Source organism: Atta colombica, unplaced genomic scaffold (assembly GCF_001594045.1).
Source record: "Atta colombica isolate Treedump-2 unplaced genomic scaffold, Acol1.0 scaffold27, whole genome shotgun sequence".
Taxonomy (NCBI): domain Eukaryota; kingdom Metazoa; phylum Arthropoda; class Insecta; order Hymenoptera; family Formicidae; genus Atta; species Atta colombica.
The window spans coordinates 2,145,818-2,162,067 of NW_017259370.1; the positions used below are offsets into that span (position 1 = coordinate 2,145,818).

General features: G+C 38.2%; 1 protein-coding gene across 1 annotated transcript; it reads left to right on the forward strand.

The window, feature by feature from the left end:
* Window positions 1–7,223: 7,223 nt before the first annotated feature.
* Window positions 7,224–7,900, forward strand: LOC108689423. The gene is made up of 2 exons (XM_018196180.1): window positions 7,224–7,317; window positions 7,442–7,900. The coding sequence occupies exons 1-2, from the start codon at window positions 7,224–7,226 to the stop codon at window positions 7,756–7,758; spliced, it is 411 nt and encodes a 136-aa protein (XP_018051669.1). The 3' UTR covers window positions 7,759–7,900.
* The last annotated feature ends 8,350 nt before the right edge of the window (window positions 7,901–16,250 follow it).

The following is a 16,250-nucleotide window of genomic DNA, read 5'->3' on the forward strand; positions in this document are numbered from 1 at the left end:
CGCATCCAAAGACAAGTTTCCTATTTAATAATAGTAGTAAAGTAATTTCATATTTTATTTTCGATGGCTTTCATAGCTGCTAATTAATGCGTTCTACAGTAAACGATATAATCCAACGCCATTTAACGTAATTTGAATCGATTTAATTTAGATCGCGGTATGCAAATGATTCGTCGATCGAGTTCAATTCCGAAAAATATTCTAATGACTCGCATAAAGGTAAACTGTAATTGCATACGTCTCTAAATCTATCGATAAAATAAATAATAAAAATATTAGCAAGGCAACAGATCACTATATATTTATTAATTGACACATAGAAATTTTGTGACTAGAAAATGCCGTTACATTAACTATATCAAGAGACTGAACGAAGGAACATTTATGTTGTATAATTATATAATTTAACGTTCATGTTCCTTTAATGCGAGCTACGAGATTTCAAGTAGATCTAGAAACGAGCGTTGTTCCTTCCTTGTGCAGGTAGAAGTTACTCTTCTAGAAGACTAGTCAAACTAGTGTAACACGAACGAGGACGAAGGCGAGCGAGGCGAAACTATTGTTGTTCGCGGTCGGCAACAATACCGGCACGCTTCCTTTGCCACCGCGCGAAAAATAATCCAGGCTTTGTCTATGATATACACCGCAATGTGCCGCAATGCTCGTGCAGACTATCGCATTTTGCGGCGTACAACATCGTTTTCAGAATAAACCCACGTTCCCACACTGTCCTTTTGCTCGTTACCGAACACTACGTTTCCCGTCATACTAAACCGTTGTGTCGCGCGATACGTCCAAGAATAAAACTTATAAGTTATAAAACTAAATTATCTATTAATTTCAAGAATCTTATGAACATTTTCCTTTTTTTCTTTTTCTTTCTCATGAAATTGTTATTACATTTGTTGCTGTATTTGTAAAATTTCACATGTACTCTATTAAAATTACTCTATATGCAATTTAAAGCTATAATTTAAAACTGTTGCATTCCTGACTCGACGATTCTTTTGTTTAATGACGATTTTCACTAAAATCATCACTAAAAATAGTTTTTATAAAATAACATCTGTAGATCATCGATTTATGCTACAGGAAGTAATAACGAGCCAGATGACGATCTCTCTTTACTTTTTGAATAATTATCACGGCAGGAAGTACCGAAAACTATTACCTAAATTAACTATTCGTACTAAGTATTGAATAAGAAAGATCTCTTCTAGATACGAAGACGATAGGGGGAATTAAAAGTTTATTAAATAGAAATACTTCCTCTCGTTTCGCTATAAGCCTGGACGTACACAGCCTGGATCTATCACACAACAGATGGTAGATGATAAAAACTCTCTTGCGTCATTAATTAGTTTTAGGAACCTACAACTCAAAAACACAAATACTAAAACCTAATCCAGAATATATATATATCGATAATAATAATCTTAATTCGACCATATAAACAATTCCTTCGCGAATATAACTACATCTTTCGCGAACGTGGAGCTCAGTTATAATTACATTCTGTAATCAGCCAGAACTCTACGTCTTATCATTTTCGATTCTTTATACTTATGTAAATCTTGATAGCTCTGTCAAGACGCGTTCGAATTGATCAGTTTTCTTGAACCTCAGATCAGTCGAAATATTTCAGTTGTTTTTAAGGAAGTGAACTGATCCGAATGGACTGAAACACCTTTTCATTTGGATCTTGCTGAATGAGAAAGCAGAAAGCGATATAACTTCTTATTCTTCACTTGACACATCACTTAATAAATCGTACCGTGTTATTTTTCTTTTATACCAATATATTTAACTATCTTTTTAGTATTTTATTTCCATTTTTTATTATTTATTTTTATTGTTTAATTGCCTCAAACCTCTCTAATTTCCTTTATTTATCCTTTTAAGAATGATAAAATCGCACTCATTAATATATGCCTATTTATCGCACTCTTTAATATATGCTTACGAATTCTCTGACATATTTGATGGACTTATGCCCAATTTCTTCACTTTTAGATAAGTTGCGGATAACTTTATCCAGGAGATATCTCCATTATAATCTACAATAAAGTTATCTAGAGGTGAAGAAATTAGGCATTAATGCCATTCGAATCGATTATTTAGAACAGTCAATTTGAGCTCTGGAGCCAAAACGCAGTCATCGATGCAAAAAAATTCAATGTGGATAAGATTCCGGAGACTGTAAAGCGTTGATATACATCTGAATGATGCTTATCAACATTTTACAGTGCCTAAAAGCTTACACACATTGAATTTTTTGCATCAATGACTTGCGTTTTAGCTCCTAAACTCAAATTGGACAGGCCTAATCTAGAAATTTGCTAATTCAGCAGATCTTATCTTTTCCAAATTTTCCTTTTGCTATCTGAAAGTTCGATAGACTTCATTTTTTCTAATTTCTCTTTCAAATTTCAAGTCCTTTCCCTCTTTCTTTCACTTCCCCATTTTAAAGGCTAATATTATTTTATGATATTCGTTAAAATGCGAATAATCTATTATTTCTAATAATGTTCCCTTAAATGTTGTTAAAACCGATAGTGTTTCGTAATATTGACGTAACACTCAATAAAATTATTACTGTAAAATAAATAAAATTCTATTTTCTCGTATATAAAAAAATTAACATGTTGAGATATTAAAATATGTATTATATTTGCTTAGAATTATCAAATAAATCCTATTTTTACATTAATTTACACCAAGTATTTTGTCAGCTCAGCAGTTTATATCGATTATTAATTCATTTATATAATTATCGGCTAGCGTGTACCGTAACCCATGGCGATTGAAACGCCCCGCCGTTAAACTATGATAACGAGGCCTTCGGGGAACGATAAGCCGGTGCTTAACTCCTTTTACTCCTTTTACTCACTCCTTTAACCTAACTTCCTTAACCCGACATGCCGACACGACGACACCTGCCCCTGAGCAAAAGTCGATTTTTCGAATGGCACATTGAGATTTCTTCGGAGAGCACCTTTGTGCATACTTCATCGGATCGCCCTGATTACATCTCCGAACGTCATGCGCGATATTTTAATGATTACCTGCTTTGTATCGAGTACTTTGAGTCTATATGCGGTTATTTCGTCGAAAGAAGATTCTGCACGATAAAGCTGCACGTGAACATAGTAATTTTAATATAGAATGCCTCATGCGTAAAATGATTACATATGATATGTACATTACAAGGTATTAGACACTGACAATGAGTGTGTCTGGCTTCAACGCTTCAGAAGCTGTTGAAGCTACGTCGAAATCGCGGTGAAAGTTTGCAAAACTGCGAATAATAGTAAAACATCCTAATTACGCGAATATCGGAAGAAAATGCAGATCGCCGTATCCACTCTATCTGCCGCAGTGCGACGTAGAAAAAGTTAATGTCAATCGATGGAAAGCACGTCGTTACGCGGCGATTATTCCGCGGAATCGCTGTCGGCGTGAACAAGCGCGAAATGTTTTGCCTTTTCGAAGCGTCGTGATTTTTTTATTAGACATGCCATTGTAGTCCCTCGACGAAATGGAAGACGAGGATTTCTACATCTGGGAAACTGCTGCTTGTTCACAGTGTGCCGCGACACATTGACAAAAAAGCACCGTGACTCGAAGCTGCGAAGAGAAATCAGGCGACAGATCGATCGACGGGTGGTAAAGCCACACCGTCTCGGTGAAGACGCGGTCTTCTTAATCTCGTCCTCGCTTGCGCCCTGCTGTTCCTAAGTTTGTTTACTATTTTTGTCAGTCGCGTTGTTGCTGCCAAAGCCGGATCTTGTTCCATCGCGAAATTCATTTAATGCGAAAAAGCGTGCTAATTTATCTTGTTGCGCGTAAATGGATAACGTTCGTGACCGCGACGATTTTTTTCTTTCTTTTTTTTTAAGACAGCCGCGCCTAATTGGATCACCCACGTATCGCGGAATCATCTGATGCCCTAAAAAGTCACCCGCGTCGTAGGAGGTCCTCCCGAGAATAGATTTATTAATTTCATGGAATTGTTTTTCACGGATCCCTGGGATTGCATGTGAGAATCGCACGGTCTGATCAAGCGGAACCCCCACAGGCCGTGCCGAATCTCGGTTTCCCGTTCTCTAAGTCGGACGATCTTTCACCAGAGATCTATTTGACTCTAGTCTCAAGTGTCTAAGATATCATCTAAATTTAAAAAACAAGCAACTGTTAAAAAAGAAAAATCTGATACAATTGACATAATTATGAACAATAAATAATCGATCTTTTAATTTCTACAATGGGATGACTTTGCGAAGCTGCGATTCGTCGCGAGTGATGATTTCCGGGTACGAGCCGTCTTCGCGTCTACGGAGAGAGCGTGCATTGTGTGAGACAAAATGTAAGAAAGGAACCGGCGAGAAACGCTAAATCGGAGCAACGCAAGCAGCGAGGTCAGGAGGCTGCCTGTCTGGATTGAATGGCAGCATTTAAAACGGCTTAAAGTCACCATGGACGTAATCAGACCTGTCGATCTTTCGCCCGACATCGAGCGCCCCATGCTCGCCATAATCCCCCAAGCACGAGATGAACACGTTGGAACCTCATTCAGCGAGGCCTGGTCGACGATGCGGCCGGTGTTCTTCGATGATCCGAAGAGGATCTCCGCGTGTCGGCACTAATCATTGTGCCCCACGCGATATGGGCCCATAATAAGCCCACGTCGCTTCCATCGTTGTCCAGTGCCGATATAAGAATAAAGACTGTCCGTCGATCGGCCCGTTCTGATTTTCTCTTCTCACCTCCCCCTCGAAGAATTGGAACTCTCTTCGTCACCCTACGTCTCAAGCCTCTCATTGTAATCGTGAATCGCGCGTACAGGAACGTACTGATACACCATATATACATGGACCGTCGTGTTTCCTTGTCATCCCATTGCTGGCCGATATGAATCCCATGTCTGTGCAACAGATAAGATCGTGATCGATGGTACGTGCGATCGATATTTCGCCCTCGCGTCTCCATTTGGACGTCTCTCTTTATACGGTTCTTTGTATGAAAAATTAGGTTTCTTCAGTGAAATCTTACGCAACTAGGTATACCTAGCTCTTAATCAGAATTAAATCACTTGGAAAGTCATTTATGTAGCAATAGTAAGCATCTTATGATGCGTATATGAGTAATAAGAAACAGAATGGACGAGAGTGTTGCCATAACGCTGCGAAAAGCGAGCGTTCACACAAAAATTAAGGTCGCCTCTACGATTGTAATCGCTGTCGTAACGCAGCAAGGGCCGGTATCACAGACGCAAGAGAGAAACGCATAAGAAGTCGCCGTCGTACAGGATGTCGGGATAATACACATTATAGTCCAGCCGTCATTACGTGCAAGTCCACCGTCCTGCGATACGTGCGCAACGCGAACCGGAAGAACGACTCCCGCGTACTCTGCTTTTCCTGCATGAATGAAATGTAATTTAAGCTTACTCAAGCACCCGTATTTTCATTCATCCCGCATTAAGGTACGAACGCTTCTTGCAAGTTTCTGCGCAACAACGCCGTTTCATCCGTAGCGAACATCCACTTAGACATCGCGTCGACTGCGATTCTTTCAGACGATTTTTATTTTCGCTCTTTTTCGTCTTTATTCGGGAACACCTGACGAGCATTCGCGACGCTGAACCGCTGTCGCGAATCGTTACAGAAGATTTGAATCGCTCCTCAGGTGGAAAGCGACTCGGCAGCCTTTAATTTGACGCGACGCGTCAAGGTAACGTCAGGGGCAGGAGAGAGAACGGAGCGTACGGAAAGGGGCAGGAAGGGGGTAAAAATCGGTGAAGAGGAATCATGGCTGGATGCACTCCCTCCCTGTGTTCACGCACTTTTACTGTCGGCCAGTATCGGTATTGCCCCTGCATTTTTCGAAGAGGGGGAGACTGTAGCTGTGGACGACCGACCTGTTGAGCGCGTCGTCGTCGTGTCGAGGCGAATTGCGTGTAACGCGATGTACATAGCGACTGCAACGAAAAATTGCAGCAGCGCTTTTACAACAATTGCTGCTCAGTTGAGAAAAACTCGCTTCGCGACCCGTAATTCGCCGACAAAGAACATTCAATCGCTTCCGGTTGAAGCCTCCTCGTTTCTTCCGATCATAAGATCGTGACATGTGTATAATTTCGAAGAGTTTGCGTTATGTAATAGATATAAAATGTGAAATAAAAATTATATGTACAGAATATCTAAACATTCGCGACTCAAAATACTATAACAAAAGTTTTCATAAAAATTAAGTAAAAAAACTTATTTGTAAACTTCCATTTTTTAATAGTTTCTAAGATATAAGAGTTTAAATAGAGATTATGTCAATTATAGATTATGTTTAGATAGTCTCCTGTGAGTATAGGTGAACACGCTTGAAGTGCGCACTTATCAGCACTCACTAGATGTTACTGCACGCGCAACTCATAGACACGTGACTATCTAAATATAGACTGTAATTGGCCATATTTAAACCCTTATTATCTCAAAAATTACTGCTTAAAATAAAAATTTACAAACTTTTTTACTTAATTTTTCAAGAACTGTCTTACTATAATATTTTAAGTAGCAAATTTTAAGACATTCTGCATACTGTAAAAAATAAAATGTTAATTTTAACTTATAGTCGTATAGTGGAGAGAGAGAAACTTTCTGAGAATTTCAGAAAGTCCACTATACGACTATAAGTTAAAATTAACATTTTATTTTTACAATATATATACGAATCTTTATTAACATAATTTAGACGTTTTATTCTTCTCTTTAGAAGATCAGGATATGTATTACGGAATTGTTCAGAATGGATTCCGATCGGAATTATTCCGAATAATTTTATAATACATGCCCTCTTTTGATTACAGATATTTATTTCATCAGATAAAAATCGCGCAGGTAATTAAGAGAAATGCTTCGCTTTACACTTGTCTTATTTGAGCTAATTTCTTCCGGTTGTCAACGGGTAGAAATCAAAACAAAGCATACTTTCTTGAAACGTGCCGTTTGCGGCGCTCCACTTTCTCTCACGCGCGTCTTTTTTTTTTTTTTAATGACACTCATTAGGATCATTTATAATGGTCAACGACCGCGTACACGACGAACGGAAAATTACATTTTACATAATGTCATCCCTACTCGATGCACTCGCGAGTAAGCGCGTTTATATAAAAAGAGAGAGAGCGCGGCTAGACAATCGATTGACAGTTTGTTACTCGATTTCCGAAGATGACCAAGTTAGCAGTCATTGCGATCGTCTTGCTGGCGAGCACTGCCTCTCAGTCCCAGAGGATAATTAGGGAAATACCTACACGATCCACAGGTGAAAGATATATAATCGAACCGAGTAAAATTAACTTATTAAGAAATACTTATTACTAGATTTACATGCAATCAGATTTTAATTCTTGATTAACTCAAACCTCTTTATCTTATTTGATCACAAGATGAGAACACGGCTGTCATCGGAGACATTCTGCAGAAGATCTCGAGCGGGGACTCGAACGCGAAGGATGACGCGAAGCTAGTCGAACTCATTAAGCTGGAAATCGTGAGGACCGCGGAAGAAATTAAAACGCCCACAGGATCGATCGATGCAGCCGCTAAAAAGGCACAGAAATTGGTATCCGAATTGACTTCAGCGTATACAAACGCTATTTACAAATCCAAATCTCCTGAGGATGGTCGAGAGAATTTTATACGCTTCCAAAACACCGTCCAGGCGATCGTGGAATTCATCAAAAATGGTCAATTCTTAGCATAGATTAAAGATCTAAAAACATCTATTTTCTTTCGCTATCTATTGTAACCTGGCATATTTATACACGTACCTGTCTGTCACAAATGTATCATAAAAAATCAATGTATCATAGATAAATATAATTATGAGTTAATCATGCAAAGTGCATACCGTCTATCCTTTCGCTTTTAAGCACGTATGACTTATAATAATTATATTATATTAAGATTAGGTAATAAGCATCGATAATATTTATAAATGCGAGAAAATTATTTATTCCGTAGACAATAGAAAAAAGAAATAATTTTTAATTTATACCGCGAGGCCGCGCGCCCTTCGGCGATCGTTTGTATTATTTTGCTGGCAAGACGAGCGCGAGCGGCAGTAACGCAGAATTATTCTTGCTGACGTACGACTCAGAGGCGGACGATCCATTGTAAAAGCGGCGGTGGGCTCATAATCTGGCGATGTAGGATCTCTCCAACCCGTGGGGCTGACCGGAACTGCGCCTATGCTCTTTCGCCGGAAGCGCCGCTGCCACATGTAGTAATATAAATTATAATGCCTTTACGGTTTTTCCTTTTGTAGATTTGCATTTAAAACACCGGAATGGCATTGTCGTCGAAATCACCGAACGCAATTTTCATGGAAATAAGAAAGCTATTTCTCTGTGCAGCTCTCCCGCCGATACGCGATTCTCGCGACTTCCTCTCAATCCCTCTTTTTTTCCTTTCTTCCTTGCCGCGATGCGCGAAAAGGAGAAGATTCGCGCATCGCAATAAGACACAGAATTCGATTCGCATCTAATCATGCCAAGGCTGATCAGAGATCGCGGTTTTCACTATTGGCCCAACGAAACTCTATCTGCGAATCTATCGCGATGATTCCTCGCCTCGTCTGCCGCTTTCGGGAGAAAGGAAACTTTCCATTCAAAGGATATACGTAATAATTGTTCGCGAAATACGCGAGTCGCGTTGCTAGCGACGAAAATAAAATCGTGACGCACGCGCGGGCGTGCGAGCTGGTCGGCGGCCATCCATGAAAGTGGAAACCTGGCTCGTACGAGAGGTGGATGGATGACCTCTTTCGATTCGCATGTAGGACGCAAAGGAAAATATGCGTGAAACGTTTAATCGCGCCAGCCTCGATATTTCACTTTGTATTTGCACTCTCTTATTCGATGTGACATTTAGATCATTTCTTTTCAGCTCTTTCTTTGTTTCAGACGTTTTCTCTCGTTATATTTTCAATGTATTCTTTGATGATTGTCTAGCACACTCTGTAAAATATCAGTATAGATTTAACACCATGTGATTATAATGCGGTGACTATAATGCAGTGACTATAATTCTCACTATATGTTGGTGTCAATATTAATCATCAACATGCTATTAACCTTTCATACCTCTTGAAAGTTCCGTAATAATCACACCGGGATCAAAATGATCTCAAAGTGCGTTTAATCGGTTCGTTATTTAGTAAAAAAAATTATTGAACGTAATACTTCAAACATTATTGTAGAATATAGAAATATCAACAGCTTTATAAAGATTTTAATTTTAACATATTTTTTTTAAAAATCCCAAAAGTATGAATTTTTTTACTCAAAAAATCATAACTTTTTCATTTTTAATTTTTTTTATAAACATTCAGCTATATACAGATATGATACTTTTAGAAAAAGGTAATGCAATAGTCCACATTCTAAAAAATGTATTTATTCTAAAAAATTATTGTATAAAAAAATTATTAAAATACTAATCAAAGATATACTAATTATAGAGATATAAAGCTTCAAAATTTTTTGGAGTCAAATTGATTCCAAATGGCAAAGAGTTAATATTAATACCAATGATATGGATTTAAAACTCCTAGTCCAAATATTTACATCAACATCATCATCGTGTGAATTTAAAACTTATGATGTGGTTTTAATAATGGTGTTAATATAAACATCAAGAGCTTTAATTTTCCACATCATGTTAGTGTTAATATTAACATCAACATAATAATTAGATATCGCATGGAGTTAAATCCACACTGATAGTTTTTAGAGTGCATTATCTCTATTAGCAACGCAGTGAGATATTTTATATCTGTTTATCTGTTCTAAAATATCTATTGCCTGCGAGTTACACATACTCGAAGTTCGCTATATCCTCACGTTGTTTCGTGCGTCGCGTCGTCTAAAACTACAACAGTGCTAGATTTTATATAGGAGATTGATTCGAGCACGAACTTACAAGAAGCACGGATAATATAACGCCAGAACATTTTGTTTTGTTACGCGAAGGAAGATAATAAACATTGGCTCGACGTCATCCTGCGTGCTACCGACTAAGATAGCTGCAACGACGAAACAATGCGGCATTGTATATCGGCAGCCTCAACCGCCAAAGCCAAGCACCGTGCTAAGTCATGAACGACGTTACACGACATACACGCTTGTAGATTCCTGAATTTCCGGATCAACCCTCGATCGTCGCACGCTATACGGAACCCCAATCTGACCCCGTTACGGTTCGTAAACGTCCGAAAGAGCTCGTACTTTGAACGAGAATCTCTTATAATTGCGTAACATTTGCGAGCGTTTTTATTTATTTATACATCATCGCGCATGGAATCTTTTATGCCATATCCATCTTCTTCGCTTTTCATCCATCGTCGAATAAAAATCATACGTTTCCTATGGATTTTTCAACACAAACGCGTAACGTCAATGAACACGGAATCGAAACGAGGAGAAATATAATTCCAGGGGAACAGAAGACAAGTGCACGTGGAACTGCGTTTAACCACGATACCGAAAGAGTTTGCTTGCTTGCTTGCTTGCGCGCGGCGGGAGCAACATTCCGCGGGGCATAACTCGAGCTGGCCTCGAGCTCACGAACGGAGACGACGGGTCACGACGCCATGTGTGCGGCCTTACCAACCACACCCACTATCTATTTATTTATGTCTACCTCACAGGCTTTTTACTCGTGCCGTCAAGCTTTCATTGCTGCGCGTGCTGCGTCATGAACAATCGACGAACTGGGCCCCGCGGCCCCTTCGTCCGTGAAAAGTCCCCGACGACGACGATGGCGACGAACAAATCGTGGCCAAGCGTACACGCGGGGACCGATCGGAAAATCTACCACCTGCGTGCCCCGCAGTTGCGTCGTACGGTACCTATAACTTCGTATCTCTACGGCATTGCAACACGTGGAATCCCCGCGGATGATTCCAAGATGTAGCCCGTATGCGGTCGCGCACGGTTTAAGTATATGTAAATGCACGCGCTTTAGGGATTCCGCCTGGACATGTGAATTCCTAGAGTTAAATAATACAAATATTAACTAACAGAAGCCACTTAACAGGCCGATTTACCGTTGTATCGTATTGAACGAATAAATAACGATTAAAAAAAGGAGGGATCAAAATGCAATAAATTGTATATATAATACTGATATATAAATATATATAATTTTAATTCTAAACCCAGCTTTTCAATTTTGTTAATTTTAAATAAATATTGTTTACTAAGAAATAAAAATCATTTTATACTATTAATAAATTCGTATTGAAGCAAATACGATGCATGATGAAGAAAAGAGAGAGATTGAAACATAATTCAGAAATTGTTTAAATTACTGTCTCATTATATCAATATAAAAATACGTATAATTTCAATTCTAATGCACACAGCTTTTCAATTTTGCTTTTTAATTTTAAATGGATATTGTTTACTAAGAAATAAAAATCATTTTATACTAATAATAAATTCACATATGCGTAAATTGTTCCATAAAGAATATACATTTATATGCATCATGTAAAAATATATTTATATATATATATATATTTATGAGGGGGATAGAAAAATTCCCACGTTGATAAGACCTGGTCAAAGGGATCTGTGGTTAAAAGCGGTTTCAAATCATCAACAAATGGTCTCCGCGCAGATATATTTCGCGCACGCGGCTTCCTCGTTTATATCTCAGGTAATGCCGCTTTGTATCTTGCGGAACATTTATCGGACGGCATCGCGTCCTCACGATCCTGCTGAATACAAATACGAGATGCTTGCGGCATAATTTTTTGTTCATGACTACTCGCAAGAGTTTTTGTCGCTCTTTTTACAAGATTAAAAATATAACTTTGATACAATTTCGAATCACGTGCAACAAGATTAAAGTAACTGCGTTGAATAAGTAGATAAAATTCATTTTAGAATTGCGTAAGCGTAGTTAAGTGATTACAGTTGTAAGAATTAAAGCTCTGCTCAAAGTAGCGCAAAAGTCCATTTTCGACTTACTAACCATATGTACCAATAATACGAAGTGCTTATTGGATTACAGACCATTAAGTCTAAAATGATCGAAATAGCCAATAGAAAAGTTGTCGGGATTTCAGCTTGGATAAAAATGCATTATTTTGGTACATATCTAGAGCTTTAGTACACTGAAAGAAAAGATTGGTTGTTGCAACAATTTAGATTATCTGCAATATCAGATCTGCAATATATGATTTCGATAGACTAACGCAACTAAAAATTTGCTGCTACAAAAACTGTAGCTGATCAAAAATGCTATCCCATATTTTACTATCTAAATTATTGCAGCAACCAATCTTTTCTTTCAGTGTTGACATTACATTTTATTTTTATGTCTTAACTTTTTACACTTAGAATTGTTAAATTGACTCTTGTTAAATTGTCGACATTTCGACTTAGATAAAAAAGGCTTGCGTTATTTTGGTATATATCTTTAATACACTGAAAGAAATTGATCAACCACGAATATTCTTCTCATATTTGACAGTAACTGATCAATTCTTATACAACTACAATCACTTACAATTACGCTCGTACAATTGTAAAATGAGCTTATTCAGTAATATCATGGACGATTGATTTGATATTCCGGTAGTAATAACACGATTTGATCAAAAAAACAATTATTAAGCGCTACTGCAAGAGAGAGTTTGCGCGCGATAATAACAAAAATTATGCACTAAGCGTGCAGGATAGTCGACGATTAAAATCTTGGCAAAAACGCAGAATCTCGATGTGCAAGTTACCGTTTCTGACTGTCGGTTTCCGGCGCGTTCGTTGCGCCAAGAATCGCACATACGCGGTCGCGATGAATATGATTCTCTCATCGTCGTTCTGATATTAAACGTAAATCTAGTGTTCGATGAGCGGCAAACGTATTTAGAAAGCACAGAACCGGTATAGGCATATACGCATCGATTTTTATCGGCTACCAAAAATAATCAGATTTCTCGCTTTAATTCGACACCGTCATTTATCATCGGATATACGTTTCGCATTGTGACACGAAAGTTACCGATATAAACCGATAATACGTCGAATCTAATAGCGTTTTTCCTTGGCTGCGCTATTGCTCACTGAGTGCATATTAAAGCTATTGTACACTAATTTAATATCTGAGTATAAAAGTGAAAGGCGAATATTTCGAATTATAAAATACATATTTTACTTAACAATACAATGAAATGTTATGACAAAAAATATAGAACTTTTAATTTTAAAAACAATACAAAGATTTTATAAAGAACATTTTATAAGAATCCATTTAACAATTCTAAGTATAAAAAGTTAAGACATAAAATAAAATGTAACAATAATAAAATGTATTGAGAAATTTACGCTTTAACCTAATCTGTTTTTATATTTTAATTTTTATTAAACAAACATTCTTTTCATCAGTTTGTGTTCGACAACTTTAACATGCATTCTAATGCAGCCAAGGGGAAAACGTTATAAAGTGTAAAATGTACGCGAAAAGATAAATGAATTTTGTATTATTATTATTATTATTGCGAGATCTGTAATATTTCTCTCTTTCTCATCTTTCAATTTTTGTAATTTGAAATTTATCTTTTTTTTTTGAATGTCATTTCAGGATTAAATTGGTATTCGAGAAAACGGTCAGCTTAACGATGGTCGGTGCCTTAATTATCGCCCACCCCGACGTTTTCTTGGATGTTTACCGTTACTTAAAACGGTACCCGCTATACAAATACAGCACGCCCGATAATTCGCCTCCGCCGCCGCATTAAAGTCCGCGACCGCTAATAAACGCACATTCCAGCACTTTGTGTTTGAAATAGCATCATTCGCTACATGTTGCAACATCATAATCTCAACCAGACCAGAAAATCAAGAACATGCCTATCTCCTTTGGCTCTTCGTTAAAAAATAATGACGTCGCCGTGGCTTGTAACGTACTGCACTCAATAATAACACTTAGAAATAGATAGCGTTTCGCCAGCTCATCATTTGTGTGTATATATTTGATATATCTTAAGAGGAAATAGCTCCTTCTTCTTTTATTTTATGTGAAATTGCAAATTTATTGAAAATTATGGAAAACGTAAAAATATTCAAATTCTTTGCTTTATCTCTTCGCTAAAATCTTGAAAAATAGTAAATGTAACGGATTGAGCGTTATCCGAAATCTATTTCCATATTCTTAACTTTCGCGTGTTTTCCCGATCCAGTTATGTAGTTAGTATGAGTCTTCTGAAGCGAAACAAGCTATTAATATTAGAAATAAATGACGTTTTGTTAGCTCATTATTTGCGTGCACAGAGACTTATTTGATTCATCCTATGGAAATATCTTTTTCTTCTTCATTTTATGCAAAATTGCAGCAATGAAAATTATCAAATGAAAAAAATGTGAACATTCTTTCCTTTATATAATACCTCTTCGCTGAAAAACAGTAAATGTAAAGGATTAAGTATTATCCTAAAAATCAGTATTCTTAAGTTTGACGTATTCACCCGGTCCAACTCGTTACGTAGTTGGTCTCCTGAAGCGGAACAGGCTAATATTAGAAATAGATTGTTTTGCCAACTCACGTTTGCGTATACAAAGTCTTATTTGATATATCTTAAGGAAATATCTTTTTCTTCTTTATTTTATGCAAAATTGCAGATTCAATGAAAGTTATTAAACGTAAAAATGTGAACATTCTTTCCTTTGTGTAGTATTTCTTCGCTGAGATTTTAAAAAATGATAAATGTAACGGATTAGCGTTATCCTAAATCAATTTCCGTATTCTTAAGTTTCACGTATCCTTCCGAGCCAATTCGTTATGTAGTACTAGTCTCCTGAAGCGAAACAAGCTGCTAATATTAGAAATAGATTGTGCTTTGTCACCTCACCATTTGTGTATATAGAATCTTATATTTGATAAATCTTAAGGAAATAGTTTTTCTTTTTTATACGAAATTACAGATTCATTGAAAGTTATCAAACGTAAAAATGTTCAAAGTCTTTCCTTTATGCAGTACTTCTTCGTTGAGATCTTGAAAAATGATAAATGTAACGGATTGAGCATTATCCTAAATCAGTTTCCGTATTCTTAAATTTCGCGTGTCCTCCCGGTCCAGCTCGTAACGTTAGCCGATGCGAGGCTCCTGAAGCGGAACAAGCTGCCCCTGGGGACGGAAATTAACAGCTACCTCACGAAGTGCGCGCGGTCGTGCGACTGCTTATATTTCTTTTCTCTTTCTGTATCTCTATCTCTTTTTTCCTACGTTAACATCCCTCGCGATGAATTCGCGCTCGGCAGCGTCTTTATATCGGCGGCTCGATCGCGTTGGAGGCGACGGCGGTGGCGCGCGTTCGCGCACGCGGTGCGCTTTTTAAATAACTATAATGAGGGCAATTATCTTGTGCGCCGAGACAAGCAGAGTGTGACGAGTCGTTGTTACATATTGCGGCACGGAAGATGATCGCCCGAAGTGGATGGAAGAAGAGTGAGGGAGGAGTTAAGGAGGCGGAAGGAGGTGGTTGAGGGAGGTAGATAAGCAAAAGGGGGAGAAGGGAGAAAAGAAGAAGGAGAAGGAAATGAAGGCGAAGAAGAAAGAGGAGGTAGCGCGTGGCAGGCGGACCCCCTGTCTTCCTCTCCCATCTCTTTTCCCCTTGTCCTCTTCTACCTTCGGTAGCACCACTACCACCCTCGCCACCCGAGACTTTAACTACTTTCTTATTCGTTCGTTTTAGCCCAGCCTCGCAGGGGCCTCCAGACATAATGTGCCTTGCAGCTCCTTACGCATGCTGAACGCTAACTTGCCCCCCTTCGCCACCACCCCCTTCGCTTGCCACACCGCCTCCTTCTTCTGTTGCCTCCACCGAGGCACTCGTTATATTCTTTCTCCCCTTCTTTCTCCTCGGAAGACTGTAGCCCCGAGAGGAACTGCGGGTCAGAGACTGCGAGGCATATTCAACGCAGACTCGTGGCTCGTGCCTAGATCCATTGGCGTCCGACTCTGTCGGGAATTACGCCTAGCGTGACGGCGGCAAGACGCACACGCTCCGTGGTTTCTCGAGAAAGACGAGAAAACGGACCCGAAAGTAACCGCGAGAGGAAAACCGACATATCATAGTCGTTCATTTTTTAACTTTCTGTTACAAATTGTGATAAAAGATTATTTAGAACATCGATCAATATATATTATATATTATATATTATATTTAATGTATTTATGTTATATATTAT

What these genes read in the sequence shown, in the direction of transcription:
- LOC108689423 (XM_018196180.1), top strand. Translation starts at nt 7,224, where the DNA reads ATGACCAAGTTAGCAGTCATTGCGATCGTCTTGCTGGCGAGCACTGCC. An exon ending in AATACCTACACGATCCACAG is followed by an intron (nt 7,318 to 7,441) that starts GTGAAAGATATA and finishes TTTGATCACAAG; the next exon opens with ATGAGAACACGGCTGTCATC.